Source organism: Elaeis guineensis, chromosome 12, assembly GCF_000442705.2.
Source record: "Elaeis guineensis isolate ETL-2024a chromosome 12, EG11, whole genome shotgun sequence".
NCBI lineage: Eukaryota > Viridiplantae > Streptophyta > Magnoliopsida > Arecales > Arecaceae > Elaeis > Elaeis guineensis.
The window spans coordinates 3,967,845-3,991,083 of record NC_026004.2 but is presented as its reverse complement, the minus strand read 5'-3'; the positions used below and the strand labels follow the sequence as shown (position 1 = coordinate 3,991,083).

The following is a 23,239-nucleotide window of genomic DNA, read 5'->3' as shown; positions in this document are numbered from 1 at the left end:
TATATTTTTTTCTCTTATTTTACCTAATATTAAGGAGATCACTAAGATTATTTTTATATTTTTTATTTGATTTGAATGAAAAAAATAATTTATATAATTTTATCTGCCCCAGCCGACTTCAACTGATTCCATCCCATCCCATCCCATCCCATCCCAACTTGCCTCGACTCATCCCAGCCTGCCCTGAAGCATAAAACAGATACAAGCATGTGGATCGGATGAGTACGGATAATAGTCTATCTGGTCTATACCTGCAATGTCGCAACCTCTACAATGTAAATTTTTAAAAAAATCTAATGCTACCACAAATGGTTTTTGAACACATAAAATAAGGTATGGAATAATGATAAAAGAACATTCCCTTTCTTTTTGGGGTTAAAATCAAAGAGAATTCCTTTGCACAGCATCTGAAACATGAATATGAACAACTACCACTACCATGCCAGATGGATGCTCCAGTCTACCCCTTTTTTTTTTCTTCTGTATATATCAGAAAAATGAAAAATATGACGCGGTGACCCCAAAAGTCCCACAACCACGCCCTGCTCGCCTAATCCTTTTATCAGTGTAATATTTCACCAGAAGACGCGATCTCAGCTGCATTGTGCGTCTTCCAGCCAGGGTATATATAATAATGAACTCTTTTGAACGCAGTTACGAACACGCCAAGAGAAAAAAAATTAAAAATATTTTTTTTTAAAAAAAAAAATAGGGGAACTCATCCAGTCCGGTGACTCCCGTCAACATCCCCGCCGCCACCGTGACCGGCCGCTTATTCTCACCGCGGAGCAAAGGACACCGAGAAGTCCGTCGGAACCCTAAGCCTCTCCTCCCACGCCTTGGAGTGCAAGAAGATTTGAGATACTTTACCGGCGACGAACGTCATGTCCGGGCGCGCCGCCGCCTGCTCCTCCACGCACCGCAGAGCTACCCGGATCAGGTCCTCCGCCGCATCCACCGGGTACGAGTCCCGCAGCCTCAGGTCCACCCAACGCCGCACCCGCCCCCGCCGCTCATGCTCGGCGGAGTCCTCCACCGGCCCGATCGCCTCCCTCGCCGTCTCGATGAGGGAGACCTTGTGGAGGCTATTGTGCCCCTTGTCGAACCGGTACTTGATCGGCTCCTCGCCGGACAGGAGCTCCAGGAGCACCACGCCGAGGGCGTACACGTCCGATCGCCGCGAGATACTCCCGCCGGCGAGCAGCTCCGGCGCCATGTACCCCCTCGTCCCCTCGATCTTCATCCGGCGGCTGTCCGATCTTTTCAGCTTGGGGGACGGAGAGGACAAGGGAGAGATCTCCGCGTCCGCCGCCGCCTCCTCCCTGCCGGCGTCGGCGAGGATTTCGCCGGCGAGATCCGCGGCGCCGAAGTGGCAGATCTTGGCGCGGAAGTGGGGCTCGGTGACAAGGACGTTGGAGGCCTTGATGCGGTTGTGGATGGTACCGGAGTGCTGGTGGATGTAATCGAGGCCCTGGGCGAGGTCGGCGGCGACCTGGATGCGGGACATCCAGGAAGAGAGCGGGGTGAAGTTGGGGTTGCGGGGGTTGCGGAGGCAGTCGGCGAGAGGGGCGCTGGGGGAGTGCTCGTAGACGAGGTAGATGCTGCCGCCGGCAAGGGAGGCGCCGAGGAGGCGGACGAGGCTGCTGTGGTGGCTCTTGCAGACGGCAGCGAGGCGGGCAGGGAGGGCGGCGGGGTCGCCACGGAAGGGGCGCCGGAAGACGACGGCGTCCTTGCCACGGAGGGAGCAGGGCCGGGAGGAGGAGGAGGAGGAGGCGACGAAGTTCTTGGTGGCGGCGGAAATCTCGGAGAAGGGGTAGAGGGTGGGGGTCTCCTGGAGGGAGTCGCGGGTCTCCTGGAGGGAGTTGCGGAGGGCGAGGAGGGAGGCGGAGGAGGAGGTCTTAGAGGCGAGCGAGGCACCCGAGGGGGAGGAGGAGTTGGAGGCGGTGGTGCGGGGGTAGCCACCAGAGTCGGTGATGGGGACGCTGGAGGAGGAGCGGGAGGTGGGGCGGGATGCCATGACGGCGAGTCGGGACTTGCACATGGGAGGACGAGGGGTAGGAGTGGAGGAGGAGGAGGTCTCGAAACCATCATAGAGGAATAAAGTTTGGCGGAATTGGAACGAAGGAGACCGCGAGCCCGGCGACCAAGGGGTTGATCGCTTGCGGCTTGGGTGGTTTTTGAGTGTGAACGGAAGCTGGGGTCTGACACGTCCACGTGGATGCCGACACGAGGGTAGTGAGTTCACTCGTCGGAGGAATCCTCTGCAACGGGATGTTGGAAATGACTTGGCCTTCTTTGTCTTGGTCGAGCCTTCGATGGGAGAAGTGGACTCTACAGGAAAACTGAAGACCGGTATCAATGCAGCTATGTATGGCTTTGAGCCTTGGAAATTCTTTGTTATGGTTGGATATGGCCCTGAGTTGTGCCCTTCGATGAGTTTGTTTTGAACTTTGGATGGATCGGACTTTTATAGTGAAAATGCTGTACAAAATGATGAAAAATCAATTCTAAGATAATGAGTATATACGGGAAAAGAATATGAAAAACTCTACAAAGCGCAGTGGAATAGAGAAGGGGAATTAGAGAGATCTTAAATACTGCAAGTAAAATTATTTTTTAAAAAATTATAAAATTAAAAATGATTGGATGAAAATGTTTGATTAACAAGGATTTGTCAAGTCAACTTGAAATAGTTATGAAAGGGCTTCTGATTAATCTAAGTGTTCTAAACTTTTTATAGGTATAGCTTAAGTCAATCAAAGTTTTGTAGAAAAAGAAATTGAGAATTACCGGTGAGAGAGAAAGATTGAACCTGATCTGTTGTAACATGGGGAAGGAATGTGATAACCCAAACTTGTGTCGGACCCAGCCCGAATAACAGGCCCACCTCCACCGAAATACACGTGAGCTGGCGGAAGGAAGGGGACTCCCAATCGGAGTCTTCCTTCTCTTTCGTGTCCGATGAAATTAGTAAGGGAGAGATATCTAATCCGAGCCAAACTAGGTTTGTAACCAAAAGAATATCTTTATAAGAAGACCTCCGCTGTTCCTTTAGGTTCCATCCTTGATCTCTCGAGGAATTGCCACCAACCTCTCAAACTTTTTCTTTGAATTTTCATTGCGTTTAGCCGAAAGGATCGCCGAATTTTCCTCTCGTTAGAGCCATCGGACCAAAGTAGCTGCTCCTCTTTTCTTTTCTCTTTTGTTTTCTCATTGCCAGCAGTCACCATCATGTGGTTTATAGTGAGGAGCCGTCGGTTTGAGGGTTGGAACAGGGCTCTCCTATTCTGAGCTCTCTTTGGGTGGGTTTGATTTTGTCTTGCCGGTCGTGGCCATTGGTGAGATCTCTCTTCACTATTTTGAGGGCCGTTGGGTCACCGGCCTCAAACTTTCAGTGGTCGTGTTTGGTAGAGAAGAGGGAAAGGAGGATGCCCTCGTTTCGAAGAAGAAGAGAGTTATTCTCTTTCTTCCATCCTTTCTCTATCTTCCTTAGTGTGTTGTTTATTATTTTATTTTTTAGATAGATCAAGAGGTCTATAGGGGAAAAAGGATTCAGGAGATGGGTTGATGAGCCTTAGTGAATCATGATGGAAAGCTTTTGATAGATAATTGTTACACCATAAATTTATATTAATATTAATTTTAGATCTGTAGGAGAACAATTTCTTGAACAAGAAGACATCGAGCAGGGTTTTTAATACTTAGATTATAAATCTAGTGAGTTTGGTGTGATGGCCATAGAGGTAAGAATTTTTAGATATTATTCACTTATTTATATAAAAAAATTTATTTTGTACATCCATGATTTTGATTTATGTGGTTTTGATATTTACATACTAATTACTTATTGTTAAGTGTATGTTTGATTCTGCATGAAATATTTGATTCTAACTTGGATAGATTTTGAAAATCATGTGCATTAAATTTTGCCAAAAGAACGTGATCTTGAATTATAGTATCTAACAAGATTATAATTGAGTTGTGCGACTGTGTGTTGGGTTTTGGTGTTTTAGACTAACCACGTTGTTGATGCCTTGCCACAGACTGTAAATATGGTTATAGTAGTCCACAGGACTATCCACAATATTGATACTTTGCCATGGACTGTAAACATGACCGTGATTGTTCAGACTTGAGCACATGTGGTCCTCCAGACTAGCCACTGTGAGTGCCTTGGTACGGATTGCAAATGTGGTTGTGGTAGTTGGGATTGAACGCTTGTGGTCCTTTGGACTAGCCATGGTTGGTACCCCACCATGGGCTATAGATATGATTGTGGTAGTCCATAGGACTAGTCACGATGTTAGTGTCTTGCCATGGGCTAGAATGTGGCTATTGTAGTTTAGAGCTGAGCACCTGGATATGATCGATTCTGATGTGTATTATGTTGAGATAATTGTATAATAAAGTATTACATTAATTGATATATATTATTATGCATAAATACAGTGTTTTATGGCACGAAAGCTCTTTAAATCAAAGGCATTCGATGATTTCTCATTTATTATTTTATATTGGTGTACATGTGTGAAAATTCTTATCGATATCAGTTCGGATATTTATTGATATCAGTCATTCCACGTCAGTCTATTACTGATGTGCCATCAAAAGTATGGATGAATATTTGACAGCTGTCATCCAACTCAGTCGTAACTACCTTTCAATTGTATTTCAGTTCATTCGCCACGTGGGCAGTTAGCTACAATCTCATACACAGCTGATAGATACAGTTAAGTATGATCTCACTTCTAACTAATATGTATAGCTAAACTGCAGCTCACTTGCAGTTGGCTTTAACCGTCTAACAAACTCTTCTAATGACCTAATAAACTTTGTAACAGCCTCTTCTATCCCTCTATAAATAGAGGATTAGGAATCCTCTCATAGTAAGTTCTAAGCTCAAACTAGAGTGAGACTCTGCCAATGAAAATTTTGTCAGTTCTTGAATAAGGACTCTAGTTCTTACAAAATCTAACCTCTCTAGTTCCACATAAATCCTCTTCTTACTCTACCACTATTTTTCACCATCTATTCTCAGGCTCAAGACTGACTTAAGCATCGAAGGATTAAAAATTAGAGGATTTTTACTAATTTTTGACTTATTTTGCAGAATTTTTTGAAGATGTTCCAGATCGAACTGCTACCTACCTCCAACTCAACTTCGTCCGATATATCCTAATATCAGATTTTGAGCCTCACAATAATAAATTGGCACTAGAGAAAGGGCTGACTAATTTTTTTTATGGAAAAGATGGTCAGAGTACGAGTATCAAACAATTCTTTAGTATCTCCATCTTCTCTGGACATTCCGTCAGAAGCTTTCTAGCAACAAACAGTCACTGTTGACTCTCAACAATTCAGCCTGCTTGATCAGCAGGTTCAGGCCTTGACAGTAGCTGTTCAACAGCTTCAAAAGAATGAGGAGCGACAACAAAAAGAAGTTACCTTCCTGAAAGTTGTTTCTCAACACATCCATCAATCATCCATCAAGATGAACACCACATTGATAATGAGGCTGAGGGTGAATCTGCTCTAAATAATATAAAAGTTCAGAAAGGAGATGATCGGGAGCACAAGATTCAAGATCTTGAGAAGTATCTGATCGAGATTCAAGTAGGAGGTCGATCTCAAAATAAAGATAGCTTTAATTTTCGATCTTCCTTCTCTTAAGAAATTTTGAGTGAGCCCATCTCAAGAAAATTCAAGATGCCTATCATTGAATCATTCTATGGCTTCACTGATCTAATCGATCATATTGAGGGCTACAGAGCTCTCATGGCATTGCAAGGGACCTTCGATACCCGACTATGTATCGCCTTTCCTGCCACTCTCAAAAAGATAATGAGGATATAGTTTTTTGGACTTCCAGAGAGATCCATTTCTTCTTTTAAGCAACTCGAGAGACTGTTCGTTACCTACTTTGATAACAGTCGACCTCATTTGAGGTATACGGACAGTCTGTTCTCTATCAAGCAACAGAAGGGAGAAACCCTTCGAAAGTATGTGGCTCGTTTTAATGCAGTCATTCTGGAAGTTAAAAATTTGAATGAGGTTGTTGCCATATCTACCTTAAAGTGAGGGCTTCGAAGCAATCGCTTGGCATTTTCTTTAAATAAAAATTTTTCGGACATCTATGATGAAATGCTTGATCGTATTCGGAAGTATGCTTAAGCTGAGGAAAAAGAAGCCATTATTAAACAGGTCAAAAAGGATAAAAATGAAAAGAAATGGTTGAGAGAGGATAATGAAGCTCAACAGAATAAAGGCTCCAACCGATCTTAGAAAAATTCGAGATCAAGAAGCCACCTCAGTGTTTTGATTCCTACACTCCTTTGTCCGTCCCTCGAGTATAGATCCTTATGAAAATTGAAGGAGAGGGATATCTCCGAAAGCCTGATCCTATGATGGCTCCATCAGTAAAAAAATAAAAGAAAATACTATCATTTCCATCGGGATCATGACCATGATACTAAAGAATGTAGATAATTTTGGGATGAAATAGAGATCTTGGTGCATCGAGGCTACCTCGACAAATTTGTGAGGCCAACAAAAGCTGTAGAATATCGGTCTCAAATAAAAAATGATTCAAAAAATCAGAATCGACCAACGACTGGGGTCATCAATATGATATCTGATATACCGCCACAAACTGATGATCCATCCTCTAAGAGACAGAAGATTGAAAATATTTTTTTTTTGAAGATAATATAAAGGAGATTCAAACCCCTCATAATGATATAATCATCATTTCTATGATAATAGTAAAATATGATGTAAAAAAATTTTAGTTGATAATAGAAGCTCTGTCGATGTATTGCTCTACGATGCGTTCTCAAAAATAAATTTGATAGATCAGTTGAAGCAGGTCGGTACTCCGTTCATCGGATTCTCGAAAAATCCAATAGCTATTGAAAGAAAGATTACTCTACCAGTTACAGGAAGGCAGGAATCAAAACAGTCAACAATATAGATTACTTTTGTGATACTTAAGGTTCCATATGCCTATAATGCTATTCTTGGCCGATGTGATCTTAATACTCTCAAAGCTATTGTCTCCATATATCATCCATTGATGCAATTCCTGACTAAGAAAGGAACTGAAGAAATATACGGAGATCAGACAGTAGCTCGACAATACTTTATGATTGCCTCCAAGATAAAGCAGCCCATGAAAATTACACCAGTTGAAGTGCCAGATCCAATAGACGAGGTCAGAAAAAACTGAGATGAGTTTGTTGAAAAACTTAAAATTATTACTTTGTGAGAACGTCCAAGTAAAATAGTTCAAATTGAGTCAAATATTAAATTTGATTTAAGGGATAAAATAATTAAGTTTTTCTTCAGGCAAATACTGACATCTTTGCTTGGTCGGCTTTCGACATGCCTGGTATTTCTGTCGATGTAATTATTTATAGATTAAATATTTACTCAAAGTTTAAGCCAGTTCAGCAGAAAAAGAAAAGTTTTACTTCAGAAAGATAAAAGATAATTGATGAGGAAGTTGATATGCTCTTGTAGGCAGAATTTATCAGAAAAACTTATTATCTAAAGTGGATAGCCAATATTGTTATGGTCAAAAAGTCTAATGGCAAGTGAAGAATATGCATTGACTACACCGATCTCAACAAAGCTTGCTTAAAAGATAATTTTTTTTATCAATAATCGATCAACTAGTGGATGTCACTTCAGATCATAAATTCTTCAGTTTTATAGATGATTTTTCAGGATATAACTAGATCAGAATGGCTCCAAAAGATGAAAAAGATACAGCCTTCATTACTAAAAGAGATTTGTATTATTATAAAATGAGATCTTTTGATCTTAAAAATACAGGTGCAATATACCAGCATCTTGTCAACAAAGTCTTTAAACATCAAATTGATCAAAATATAAAAGTTTATATTAATAATATGCTAGTCAAAAGTATTGAGAAAGATCGACATATTATCGATCTAGAGGAAGCATTTAGGGAGCTTAGAAAATATCAAATGAAGCTTAATCAGAATAAATATACTTTTGAAGTGACCTTGTGTAACTTTCTTGATTTTCTCATAAATCAAAGAGGAATAGAAGCAAATCTTAAGAAAATTCGTGCATTACTTGAGATGAAGTGCCCGACTACCATCAAAAAATCCAACAGCTCACTGGATGAGTAGCCGTCCTCAATCGATTCATTTCTAGATTGATCGAAAGGTATCTTTCATTCTTCAAGATATTTAGGTAGATTAAAAATTTCAACTAAATAGAGGAATGCCAAATTGCTTTTGAAGATTTAAAGAAATATCTTGGCTCTACACCTCTTTTCTCAAAGCCAATTGAAGGGAAGGAATTATTCATGTATATATCTATCTCACCCAGTGCTGTTAGCTCGGTTCTTATATAGGAGGATATGGTTATTCAAAGGCTAATTTATTCATAAGTAATTATTGCAGGATGTCGAGATCCGATACAAAAAAGTTGAAAAGATGATATATGCTTTGATCACATCGATCCAATGACTTTGACCGTATTTTTAAGCTCACCCAGTTATTGTGTTGACTAATCAGCCATTGAGATCGGTATTACAATGAGTTGATACATCAGATCGGATTGCTAAATAGACTATAGAACTCAGTGAGTTTGATATTCAATACTGACCTCGATCTATAATAAAAGACCTAATATTAGTTAATTTTATTATGAAATGTACTATTTTCGATGATGGATCAACTTCAGAAAATCTTGAAGATGTTAATAATGATTCATTCTAGATCCTACATATAGATGGAGCTTCAAATTCTCAAAAAAATGATGCTGGTTAAATTCTAGCAAGTCCTAAAGGATTTATACCGAGCAAGCCCCAAGGTTCAATTTCAGCACTTCTAATAATGGTATTGATTATGAAGCTCTGACTGTGGAATTAAAGATGACGAAAGAACTTGGAGTCAAAAAGCTGAAGGTCTTTATTGATTCACAGCTTATCATCGATCAAGTACGAGGTCAATTTGAAGCTAAATACTTCATAATGGCTTGATATTTATAAAATATAAAAAAATTATCTAAAAATTTTGAAGAGCTTGAAGTCCTACAAATCTCAATATTGAAAAATTCTTGAGCTGATGTCTTATCACATCTTACTATATCGAGATTCTTAGAATTTAATGAAAAGGTTTTGATTGAGTAATTAGAGAAGCCTAACATTGAAGTCCTCCCTATTTTTTAGATCGATCATGAATCAAGTTGGATTGACCCCCTAGTGGACTATATGACTAAGAAAATTTTACCTGATGACCCCGTTAAGGCTAGAAGTTTTAAAAGTCAAGCTCCGTGGTATGTTCTTCAAGGAGATCAGTTATATAAAAGATCTTATTCACTTCCTTTACTTTGGTACTTGAATCTATATGAAGCTGACTATGCACTTCGAGAAGTGCATAAAGGAATATGTGAAAATCACTTGGGGGGTAAATCGCTTGCTTATAAAGTAATTGGACAAGATTATTACTGACCGACCATCTAAAAGGATGCAGTCGATCTTGTCAACAAATGCAATCAATGTCAAAGGTATGCTAATATCTAACACCAACCTGCTGTAAAACTCATTTCTATTACTACATCTTGATCCTTTGCAATTTGGGGAATGGATATATTAGGGCCTTTCCTAGTAGTAGTAGGTCGAAGGAAGTTTTTAGTGGTAGCCATTGACTACTTCACGAAGTGGGTGAGGTGGAACCTTTGGCTTAAATTACTGAGAAAAAGATGCAAAATTTTATCTGAAAATCAATAATATATCATTTTGGTTTATCTCGGATATTTATTAGATCGACAGTTTGACAACCCCAAATTTAAAGAATTTTATTTCAAACTTCACATTGATCATTGGTTTACTTCTGTTGGGCATTCACAATCAAATAGTGCAGCCGAGGTCACGAATAGGACTATCTTTCAAGACTTAAAGACAAGACTTACAAAAACAAAGGGGTTGTGGGCTAAAGAACTTTATAGTATTCTATGGGCTTGTAGAACTACATATTGAATTTCAACTGGAGAAACTCCTTTTAAATTTACTTTTGGAGCCGAAGTGGTGATTTCAGTTGAAATTGGTCTACCATCTAATAGAATAAGAAATTTTTATGAAGTAAACAATTGTGATTAGTTGAGAACCGATCTAGATCTTCTCGAGGAGATAAAAGAGTAAGCTTGTACCAGAATGATGGCCTATAAGCAAAAAGTTGCTAAATATTATAATGCTTGAGTGAAACCGAAGTTGTTCCAAAAAGGTGATGTCATCTTGAGGCGAGCAGAAGTTTCTAAACCAAATGAACAAGGTAAACTTGCTCCAAATTGGAAAAGACCTTATCGAATCACTAATGTAATTCACCCAGAAGCTTATAGAATTGAAAATCTGGATGGGTATATTATTCTCCATTTTAAAAATTTTGAAAATCTCCAAAATTATTATCAATAAAAATGCTCCATGTAGCTCATTTTTGTACATCATGTATTATTTAAGAAAAAAATCGATCTTCAGATCGAGCTTAAGTTCCGAAAGGATCAAAGACAAAAAAATCAATTTTTGGATCGAGCTTAAGCCCCAAAGGGTTAAGAAGAAAAGTCAATCTCTAGATCGAGCTTAAGCCTCGAAGGGCCAAAAAAATAAAAAAATCGATCTTTAGATCGAGCTTAAGTCACAAGGGGCCAAAAAGAAAAATCGATCTCCAGATTGAGCTTAAGTCTTGAAAGATCAAGAAGATAAAAAGTCAATCTCCGAATCAAACATAAATCCCGAAGGGTCAAAAAAAATAATCGATCTTCGAATTGAGCTTAAGTCTCGAAGGGCCAAGAAGAAAAATTGATCTTCGGATCAAGCTTAAGTCCTGAAGGACCAAAAAAATAAAAAATCGATCTCTAGATCAAGCTTAAGCCTCGAAGGATCAAGAAGATAAAAAGTCAATCTTCGGATCGAGCTTAAGCTCTGAAGAGCCAAGAAGATAAAAAATCGATCTCTGAATCGAGCTTAAGCTCCGAAAGGGTCAAGAAGAAAAATTGATCTCTGGATCGAGCTTAAGCCTCGAAGGATCAAGAGGAAAAGTCGATCTTCGGATCGAGCTTAAGTCACGAAAGGACTAAGATAAAAAGTCGATCTTTGGATCGAGCTTAAGTTCTGAAAGGATCAAGATTAAAAATGAGATATCCGATCTTCGGATTGAACCTCACAAAATTTTAAAGTTTTGCTCAGACCAAAGTTCTAATAGGATCAAGATCAAAAGTGAAATATTCGATCTCCAGGTTAGATCTCATCAAAAAATATTGAACATCGTGAAATATCAACTTAACAAGTTTTGACTTAAATTCTCAGATAGTATGTCCTTGAAAGAAAAGAAAATGAGGTACCAAAGATTGAAATCCTATCAGACATATAGGAGGTCCGACTTGTCTATTCCGAGTTCAAGTAGAAAGATGTAGTGGTTCACTTGAAGAACCAAATGGCATAGATTCGTCACTTCGGACAAGCTAAAATTTTTTTTCATGAACTATTTCTTTCGTCCGAAGTAACTTCCTCGAATTCAAAAGTGGGAGATAAGTATTATGAAGTTATACCATCTCAGCTGATGTCCTCGGGACTTAGGAGCTTTCAGATTAATAAGAATACCGATGTGAAGCTCAACTGTGGAGTTCATCATAAAGCCGACCTCATCGGAAGGTTGAAATCATTATAAAGTCGATCTCATCGAAAAATAGAAGACCGATCTCTTAGAAAGCCATCTCTGGCATGTAGCAATATCAAAGAGAATCATCTGAGAATTATATTGATCAAAGTCTACTTCTGGATCAGATCGGCTGCACACTGATCTGATTGCTGACACTTAAGGTATGGCTTTCAGTTCAGATATTTATTGATATCAGTCATTTCATATCAGTCTATTATCGACGTGCCATCAGAAGTACGGATGGTTATCTGACAGCTATCATCCAGCTCAGCGGCAACTATCTTTTATTTGTATTCCAGCTCATTATCCATGTGGACAGCTGGCCACAATCTCATACACTGTTGATCGATACAGCTAAATATATTTTCACTTTCAGCTAATACATACAGCTATACTATAGCTCACTTATAACTGACTTTAATCGTCTAACAAACTCCTCTAACAGTCTAATAAACTCTGTAATGATCTCTTTTGCCCCTCTATAAATAGAGGATCAGAGATCCTCCTCTAATAAGTTCTAAGTTCAAACTAGAGTGAGACTCTGTCAGTAAAAATTTTGTTAGTTTTTGAATAAAGAATCTAGTTCCTACAAAGTCTAATCTCTCTAGTTCCACATAAACCCTCTTCTTGCTCTACTACTCTTTTCCACCACCTATTCTCGGACTCAAGACTGACTTAAGCATCAGAGGGTCAAGAACCAAAAGATACCCATTAATTTTTGACTTGTTTTGCAGGACTTTTTGAAGGTGTTCTAGATCGGACTACTATCTATCTCCAACTCAGCTTCGTCCGATCTGCCTCAATCTCAGATTTTGAGTCTCGTAACAACACTTTTCATGAATCTACTTCTAAATTCAAAATGTCTTTGACTCTTTTTTAAAATTGAAAATAGTATTTTGAAAAAAATAAAACAAATATCCCTTCAAGTTTTCATGATTCGCATGGATATTTCAAATATTTCAATTTTATCAACTGGACCCTAAAAATAATAAATTGATTGCAATGTGACCCATACATCCATTCAAGCTCTAATATTATCCGCTACAAGTATAAAATTACTAATATACTCTCAAATTTTCATTTCTACTAAAGCACAATTCTTCTAAGCTAACTAATAAAGGTATTGATAAAATTTTTTATCTAAATTTATCTCACATGACAATCTTATGTTCACAGATCGTTAAAGAGATGAATGCTAGACTTACTTAGAAGGGATTAATCTCCACCTTCTATCATTTACAAATCTTACTTTTTAAGAAATAATTTAATAAAATTCAAAATCTCCATCTTTTTGCTCAAGTCACGAGAAATGACATCATTTCAAGCAAATGCTTGTGAATAGAACCCAAAAGAGCATGAACAAAATAACTTTATCCTCATTGGATCCTGTTGTTGCCAAATTCTATGCTTGAGGTCCGAGATGATCTCCTCCGATGGGATCTCCTTGGCAGAGACAGAGAGCTCCAATCTTCGGCTAAAACTGAGGGGTCGATATGGAGGATGCCAGAAGCTGGAACAAGATTTATGAAAAGTCTTGGCCTGAGTATTCTCCGATGAGACCCTTCGATGCTCAAATCATAGAGAGATGAAGAACAGAAATAGAGAGAAAGACCTTTTAAGAGCTTATCTTGGGGTTCCCGTTCTTCTCTATTTATAGAGGGGGACTTAGAGTTGTGCACATTCCGGAGACTAATCGATTTTCGAATATTATGCGTGGATTAAGTTGGCTATGATCACTTCCGTATTTGTGATGTGGAGCCAGCTGTTAGTTTCCACTCTGAGCGTGATTTGATCTTGGCAATCTCCTTTCTTATCCAAACTTTTCATATTCGTGAAGGTGGCAGATTCTTTCCCAATTGGAGTAGCTGCTTTTTATGAAGGATTTTCCTCAGGTCGATTATAACTAACCTTCAATCTCAACCATAATCAAGATACGAACTGCCGTCCATGGGGTAATAGCTTTGAAGCAGATAAGCCGGTCTGGATTTCCACGTTTGACTCCTTCAGATCAATTAGGACTAACCTCTTATTGTTTTTGTATCGATAGAGGATCAAGCCGCCCGAATCCTCTATAAAGATCAAGGATATAGTCGATGGAGACCAAGATAGTCGTCCATAATAGATCCTTTTCCCGACTTGCTTGTGTCTTTTGCCAACTTATGCAAGCCATCTTTATCAAAAGGACCAAGTCTCTACCACTTGCCTCGCCTAAACCATCGACATGCCCCAGCTCTGATGGGGATACACAGGGATCCGTGATTCCCGGAGGAGTGCCGGTTTCAGTATAGGTGGCGGCCTTGCTCCAGCGCCGGTCCCCACGGCTCTACGAATGGTAGCACGAATGGTTGCTCATAATCCTCAAACTCCCACAAAAGCAGCTGACATACTGATGACAAGGAACTCCCGGACCACTGACTCACATACTACGAAGGAAGGATGGCCCCACACTTTTATTCTATACAATCTATGACAAAATGGACGTGGGGACTAACAGGGGAGGTGGTAAAAATATTCGAGCAGAGCTGTAACATCACAGGGTTTGAACTTGGAGACGCATCACGCACCAGGAAGCCCCACGCTTCCCACCATTTAATGAGGAAACTGCGTATTCGTGATGGGGGGTTATGTGCCATTGACGGACGCGAGGCAAGTCAATTGAGTTGTTTTGGCTTCAAATTAATTGAGTTATTTTAGAATACTTATTTTGGCTCTAATCATTTGCATTGGATTAGAGTCGGTAAAAGCTAGCTGAATTGACCCTCAATGGGTGCATATTTTAGTGCTAGTTGATCAGCCTTATCTGTGATGTTAACTCCTTGGAATGAAAGAGTCAATTTGAGATAAAATGCTGTTTTATGGTTTGGAGATGAATTGGTTTGAAATTCTAGCAAATCCTCAATCGGCAAAGAATCGACTTGATTTAATATTCTCTATAGATAGATTGCTATATTCAGTTATGTTCAGGGTATTAGTTTGATGGGTTGCTTCTTCTTTTCTGATTGTTACTTCTTCTTTGGTTGTACATAAATTTGAAATAATTCTTGAACACCCACACGGCAACCAGAATTGAATGGGTTGGGTTGGAATATGATAGTTAGCAGTTTTGCGTAGCATACTTAAATCAACTTAATTCACTTGGCAAATCCATTTGAGTTGTTTTGGCTCTAGTTATTGGGTTAATTGAGTTATTTTATAATTACTTTTTTTTTTTTTTTTGTCTCTAATCATTCGCATTGGATTGGAGTTGGTAAAAGCTAGCTGAATTGGCCCTCAGCGAGATTCATTTGGGAGGCATATTTTAGTGCTAGTTGATCAACCTTATCAATGAGATGTTAACTCCTTGGAACGAATGAGTCGATTTGAGATATAATGCTGTCACATGATTTGGAGGGGAATTTGGTTTGAAATTCTGGCCAATCCTTGATCGGGAAAGAATTGGCTTGATTTAATATTCTCTATCAGAGGTATGGATAGACTGTTATATTCAGTTATGTTCAGGGGGCTGGTTTGAGGGGTTGCATGTTATTTTCACACTATTACTTCTACTGTGTCTATATATAAATTTGAGATGCTTCTTGTGCTGAAAAAAAAAAAAAAAAAAAAAGGGCCTTGGCAACCGGAATTGAATGGGATGGGTTGGAATATGATAGCAGTTTTGAGCAGCATACTTAAATCAACCATGATTAAATTGTTCATGCGCGCATTGCAATTTTAAGAGCTAAAATTAGTGTCACCATAGATCTGGTTACATAAAGAGTTATGATGCTTCTAATTATTAGATGCATCCGTTTTGCAATTCCCATGAGGCCGTATGGAGGGAGGGAGAGGGAAAGAGAAGTTTTTCGAGTCCTCCCTGCACTTGCATGGCAGGATGGAAATAACCTCTTTATTTTTCTAAAAAATGATAGAAAATTAAGAAATGTATGAGATGAATGGCCAGATACGCTTCAATCAAAAAAAGTGGCCAGTAGCTAGGGATGCACAGTGAGGTGCATAAGTCCAAATCCGTGCTGCGTAAGTTGGGGTTTGGGTCCATAGGGCAGGAGAAAGGGTGGAACTTTTCATGCATGATCGATATACTCTTCAATCAAAAAAGGCGGCCAGATACTGGAGATAACTTTCGGTGGGGATGCACAATTAGGTGTATAAGTCCAAATCCGTGCTGCCTAAGTTGGGGTTTGGGTCTATAGGGCAGGAGAAACTATGGAGCTTCCCATCATGATGATTTCAAGATTTTGAACAGCAGATGATTAGGACGGCTGGTGGGTTATCAACTGAAAGCCTTCATCTACCTTCAGTACATCTCTCTCAATTTCAATCATTTATTAATGTCAGGCTAAATTTTTTTGTGGGGAGAAAAATTAAGAGTTGGAGGGCTCGGAAGACCTATTTTTGTCGTCGCATGGTGCAATAACCTCAACGTAAGATAGACGGGTCAAATGTAACAAGAAAAATTTTTCTTCATGGTATCTGTTTTTTTTGAGCCTGCCATTGTTTTAGTGATAAGCGAGTTAGATCTTTCTTCATAACCAAGCTTGTAATCTAGCTTTGTGACTCTTCCTTCCTTAATGGTCCTCGGTTCAAAGCTCGTCAAACCCACTTGCTTTTAGAATTCAAATATGACCGGAATAACTTTATTAGTTTTAGTTCATACAGAATGAGGATTGAGGAGGGGATCTAACTCCGCCCTCTGCTCTATACCGCCCTCTCTTCACTTGGGTTGGAACCTTAGGTTGCTAAGTAATGCGAGTGTGAAAGGAGGGTCAACACCCGTTGGAATCCAACTCCTATCCCTTGCCCATGCTGCAGAAAATAGATTCGTTCAAATTATAGTTTAATGTCAACTTAACTTTATTTTTTGGTGAAACAGATGAATCATATCATTCTAGTGCACATACAATCAAGGCATCCACATGTAAAAGATCCCATTATTCCATCCATAGGGATCATGGAGATAAGAGTTTCATGTGATGCTGCCAAAATGATGAACAACATAAGAAGCAATCCAATCAACTACATACATAGTTTGATAGTAATTTTATTGCCGTAAGATCTGAGACTTGAGTCATTACTAGCTTAGATTCAAACAAGGCAACAACCCTTGTTTAACTGGGATCGAGTCTGAAACTATCTTTGGGCTATCCCAACACATCCAAGTGCAGCAGGTGCAAAATTACAACTCCGATGAGTCGAGCCATGTTCGTGTCATCCATGTCATTGGAAATTCAGCAGCTTTACCATTTTTATTGGGAGGCGGGAACGACGGGTGGGCTGTGGAACGGTTTCGGATTAGAGTAGATGGTCAGCTTATTTCTGCCTCTTTCATGTCTAGGCCTCACGTGAGAAGCTGCTAATGACCAGACCGAGATGCTAGCCTGCCACGTTTTTATGTTGGTCTACATTCGCGACAATAATGCTTGTAGAGACTTGCTTGCGGTCGAAGGAATCAGGTCAAAGTGTGAAGCCAGGCGACTTCGAGGAAATTTGTATGTTTTCACGGAAAATTGCGTCTTACACGATATGCGCTACGTGGCCATGCACCCCGATCTCATTCATCATATGCTAGGTGATTGATTCACAAAAATTTTTTAAAAAAATTATCTATAGATTTCTAGATGGACTCAAAATTATTTTTAAGTCTCTGAACTTTTCAAGTTGAATTAAAAGTTCCTGAAATGCTAAAGAGTTATTTCTGTATAACTAAAGTACATACTTGTATAACCTGAACATGAACGCACATAATCAGATATTGAAACTAAGTAACCTGCGTAATCTTAACATAAACCTGTGTAACTTGAACAAAAATTCGTATAACCTGAACATGGACCTGTGTAACCAATCTGTGTAGATGGTAGGGATCTAGAAATAACTTCTTAACATTTCAGAAACTTTTTATTCAATTTGAAAAGTCTAAGGACTTAAAAAGTAATTTCGAATCCATCCAGAGATCTATAGATAATTTTTCTGAAATAAAATGAGATGCTTGACGTGATGCATGATCGCATTCGAATACATGATGTAAGTTATCAATTCTTATTTTCATGACCAACCAAATTAGATTATGCTCTTGACACTTCCGTCTTTGCATTCCCGTTCCACAAGGGAATTTGTTTCCATGACCAGTACTTCTCAACTTATTATCAGTGGAGGGTAGGCGGTAGATTTATTAGACTTGTTAGTTTAGCCACGATCATTCGCGTTGGGTTGGAATGGGTGAAAGGTATTTGAATTGGCCCTAAACAAAATTGATTAGAGGGTATTTTCACAGTCATAGGACCACCAAACCTTGTCTGCTTCATATGAATGTTCAATCCTGGACAATAACTGTCAGGATTTGGAATTAGATTGGAGAGAATCTTGTCATAATATTTTAGCCTATCCTAGAATAACTGAGAACCGGCTTGATTGGCGTCAAGCGAGCCAGCTAGTCAGAGTCAAGTCTTTAGTAAGGACCTGAATGGGATTGGGTGGAGGGCCATGCGTGCGAGCTTTTGAAAAGCACGTCCAAATCAGCTATGTGAAGGATTACACTGAAGATAAATATGTCACCATTGTTTGAGCTAGGATTGGGTTTATGATGCATCTAATGACCCAAGGGTTATAGATATATTTATTCTTTCCTTGTTCCTTTCTTTCTTTGGTGGATACATTATGGGTTTTTTAGCACGTATATGTTCTTAAATATCTAAATTTATACAAATATTATCGTAAAATTACTATTTATTTGTATACCCTCATAAAAAAATTTGATTCATATATATATAAATATGAGTTAGATTAGAATCAGATCGATCGAATTTGAATTCAAATCCAATCAAATCAAAACTCTATAATAGGGATCCTACATCAATGATCCAAATCGTTGAATATGATCTATTATCTCAAAACTACTTGTATATAAAAAATTATATGATTTGCAAACTCTTAACATATGCATTAAATAGTCAAAAATTAGACAGTCTAAATAAAATTAAAATAGATATATTTTTTGATTACTTGATGCATAGGATAGGGGTCTTCAAATTATATGAATTTTGATTTATAAGTAGTTTTGATATAGTAGATCACATCCAACGATCTGAATCATAGATGTATGATCCCTATTATCTATTTTTTATTTGACCATGTCTGAGCCCAAATTCCTTCGATCTTATCCAAATCTATCCTTATATATATATATATATATATATATATATATATATATATATTCTTCCTTTTGCTTTTTTGTTTTGCATATGTATCCATGCTATCAATGCTATTAAGAAATGAAAGGTTAAAATTGAAATAACTGAAATACGCTTAACAGATTGATATACAAAAAAAATTATAAAAATATACATACAAATAGTAATTTTGTAAGGATGTCTATATAATTTTATATATATAGAAGAATATACATGCAAATAATCCATACATTATTTTATAACTCTGTTTATACATACATACAAGAAAAGAGTGCATACGTTTTAAAGCTTATCTATCAAAATATGATAAAAGCTAGCTTACCATGCTAATAGGTATGCTGTTCTCCCTAATGACATCATCTATATATGCAATCTCATGAATATATGTATATGCCTATACATATACATCACAGCGTTGCTCGAGTGTCTAACTTTCATAGCTTATTTCACTGCTTATCTTGATGGAAACCATTTTCTCTGCCTGGTCTAGCATCAAATGAATTTCTTTCTCTCTTTTTTTTTTTTTTTTTTTGATGGAAATAAGAGTTGCCAGAAGCAACCCCCAAATTTTATTGATAGGAAAGAAGGTTACATGAGATATTTACAAGAGAGGGAAGTAGAAGGTGATAAGAAGGAAAAGTGTTTTAAAGGGTGTGAAGAGTTGTAGCTGTCCCATTGAATCATTTTCATATTATGTTTCCATTTAGAATTAGTATTCATCACCACTTTCTTCATCATCATGCTTAGTATTAACACATGTCTGATGAATCATCTTCTAGTACATCTTAAATCTCACAAACCTTAGATCGTATCAGTTCCCTCTTACCACACTAGACCTTGAAGCTAAGATTGTGTTTAGAGCTACAAGAGGATTGGGTTGATCTGCTTCGAATCTGGAATTGATCCAATATTAATCAGATCTAATCGAAATTATGATCATTTTTGGATATGGATTAGATTTGGATCCTAAAATTCCCAATCTAAACTTAATATATTCAAAGCTAGTATACTATATATTTCAAAACCCTCCTTAAATATAAAAAATTATTCTCCTTTTGGTGATATAAATTTGCCAATGATTTATGTTATTAATTATAATGATTTGTGATTATGAACCAAATTATATAATAAATTAATATTAAATCCAATCTGATCCAATATGAATAGAGTTAGACTAAGTTTGATTTTTTTTTTTTTTTTGATCTGATTCCAATATGGATTGGATCTAGACTGTGCCTGTCCATAATTCAACTCGATTCACTTGCAACCTAGTTACATTAATATGCTGAATGGCTAACTACCCTTTAAAAGGATATAATCATATGCTACCTGGCTAACAAACGGATAAAGTTCTTCAGTATTTGGTTGGGAGCTGTAATGGTGAGTGAGGTGGGATTCTTGCTAAAGCAAAAAAGAAAAGGAGAAAGAGACAGGGCTATGAATAGTTAATCTTATTTCATCTTCTTTGGAATAAATTATCCAAGTTAAATATGATAGAATAAAATTATTGATTATTTTTTAAGGAGATATTTGACTGGTCAAGTAAATTACTTTTCTCACCCGTTATTCAACCATCATCCATACGTAAGGGCTCAGATACAAGTTGCATGGCAAATCCTTTTCAGGTGAGTACCGTGGCAAATCATCTCTTCATTCATCACTGGATCTTTTCCTAATAATTTTATATAGCAGCTCGTGCCAGATGCGGCGCTTAAGAAATAATTGGTTGCAACTATTCCATCGTGTGTGCGTAGGATTATCTAATTAAAAAATAATATATTATTTTAAAAAATAACTTTTTTTCTATCCAATATAACAAAAGATGCCAGCTAGTTAATTATGATCAACACTGAATTATTTTTCATTCAAAATTTTTAATTAAATTTGGATAACAGTAAAAAAAATTTTTAATAATGAATGATGTGTTGATATTTTATTAGATGGTCCAATATATACATGGTAGAATGGTTCTAACGAATCACTTTTCTATGAAGAAATTTTTTATACACCGCGTGTGGTGCAACAAAATTAACGTAGAGTGCACCATCTAATCATATTAGACCATACATTACAATTAATAATGGAATAGATATTTAATGCTGTGTAACTTTTTTGTCAAATTTTTTCAGACAAAAATATCTTTTTCCTCCATAAAACAAAGCAAGAAAGTATTATTACTTCTTGGTACCTTGTATGACATTCTGTAAATACATATGATATTCTGAACAATATGTATGACTTTTTGTACCTTTATATAGCATCCTAAACAATATATATGGCTTCTTGATGCCTTATATGATTTTCTGTGAATACATATGATATCTTGAACAATATATATGATTTCTTGTAAATATATATGACATCCTGAACAATATATATGATATTTGATACTTTATATGTAGGGTTATACGTAGGGTTGGAATTAGACTCGGGCTGGTCCGACTTCGGACTAGGCCTGAAATAGTTCAGGATAGGCTTGAGCCTAATTATAAACTCCGTTTATCTTTCAGGCTGGACTCAAGTATATCTTTAGCTCGACTCGAGCTTGAGTCCAAAATCCAACTCGAAATTCAGCCTGACAAATCCCACGGTGTATAACATGCCATGCTACCTCTTGTATTTCACCAATTCCCAATTGCGCACTATCCACCATGCATATGCTCCAGGATTTACCCTGGTCAAGTCTCTTCTCCCACTCTCTCGACCTGTCACCTTGAGCTCTCTGTCGAGCTCTTCGACGATGTTGGCGAGGCCTACGGTCGGTCACTCGACCGCAGCCTCTACTGCCTCTCGTTGCTTGGCTCTTTGCTACCCATGTCGATCGGCTCTGGAGGTCAGACTATCATAATAACTTCCATCATTGGCCTCTCACATGGTTTGAAACCCTAGCCGACAAACATGGCTTTTTTCGTTGATTCTCACCGAAGAACCGAGAAATTTGGCGAAAACTAGAAGATTAAGAGGAGAAGGGATCGAAGTCTTAGGTGTTAGGTCTTAGCCATCAGATCGAACCGGCAGGACTCGTGGGATGGAGGAATGTTGCTTAGGATCAAGGCGGTGGTGCATAAGTTTGTGAAGGAGCTGACAGAGGCTCTACATGCAGACATCCAGGATCGAATCATGAAGGACAGGCTGAGAGAGAGATGCAAAGCTACATCGAGGAGAGGGAGTGGGAGGTCACCAAGCATATCTTATATAAATCTCTTTTACTGGAGGTTGTCAGAGGGAGCTACAATGTGTGCGGCACCACCAGGAACTCCACGCCATCGTCGGAGACCCAGTCCTCATCATCATCATGGCTGAAATGGGTTAGGGCTAAGGATTTTTCTTTTCTTTTTTTTAATAGAGAGAAGAGGGATGATATGGATCATGGGCTGGTCCACTCAGGTTCGGACCAAGCTCGGGCCCGGGATCAGGCCTGAGTCTTTTAAAAAATTTTGGGCCTAGGCTTGGCCTAAAGCTGAAAAAAAAGTATCAGGTTGGGCTTGAATAGGGATATGGCTGAATCCATCTCAGTCCATTTTCAATCCTACTAATATGACTTCTTATCAATATATATGATATCTTGAATAATATATATGACTTTTTATGAATATATATAACAGCTTAAATAACATATGTGACTTTCTGTATCTTTATATGATATTCTGATCAATATATATATATGACTTCCTAATATCTTATGTAACTTCTTGTAAATATATATAACATCTTGAATAATATATATGACTTCTTATATATATATATATATATATATATATGATATCGTGAATAATATATATGACTTTCTGATATTTTATATGACTTTCTATGAATATATATGATATCTTGAACAATATATATGATTTTCTATGAATATATATGATAGCTTGAATAATATATACGACTTCCTGTGTCTTTATATAATATCCTATTAGTTATTATAATCAATAGAAAACCATATAAGGCATCAGAAAGTTATATATATTGTTCAGAAAGTCATAATAACTAATAGGATTTAATATAAAGACACAGAAAGTTATATATATTGTTCAGACTGTCATATATATTCACAAGAAGTTATATATATTATTCAAGATGTCATATATATTGACAGAAAGTTATATAAGATATGAAGAAGCCATATATATTATTCAGCATGTCACATATATTCACAATAACTCATATATATTGTTTAAGATGCCATATATATTCACAAGAAGTCATTTATATTGTTTGGGATATCATATATATTCATAGAAAGTTATATAAGATATTAAAAAATCATATATATTATTTAGGATGTCATATAAAGATACAGAAAGTTATATATATTATTCAGAATGTCATATATATTCACAAGAACTCATACAAAGCATTAGAAAATAA

At 37.6% G+C, this 23,239-nt stretch overlaps 1 protein-coding gene across 1 annotated transcript; it reads right to left on the bottom strand.

Moving 5' to 3' along the window:
* Positions 1 to 347: 347 nt before the first annotated feature.
* LOC105055579 (lysM domain receptor-like kinase 3) lies at positions 348 to 2,159 on the bottom strand. Its single transcript, XM_010937434.4, has one exon. The coding sequence runs from the start codon at positions 2,039 to 2,041 to the stop codon at positions 779 to 781; it is 1,263 nt and encodes a 420-aa protein (XP_010935736.1). The 5' UTR covers positions 2,042 to 2,159; the 3' UTR covers positions 348 to 778.
* Positions 2,160 to 23,239: the final 21,080 nt, after the last annotated feature.

What these genes read in the sequence shown, in the direction of transcription:
- LOC105055579 (XM_010937434.4), bottom strand. Translation starts at nt 2,041, where the DNA reads ATGTGCAAGTCCCGACTCGCCGTCATGGCATCCCGCCCCACCTCCCGC.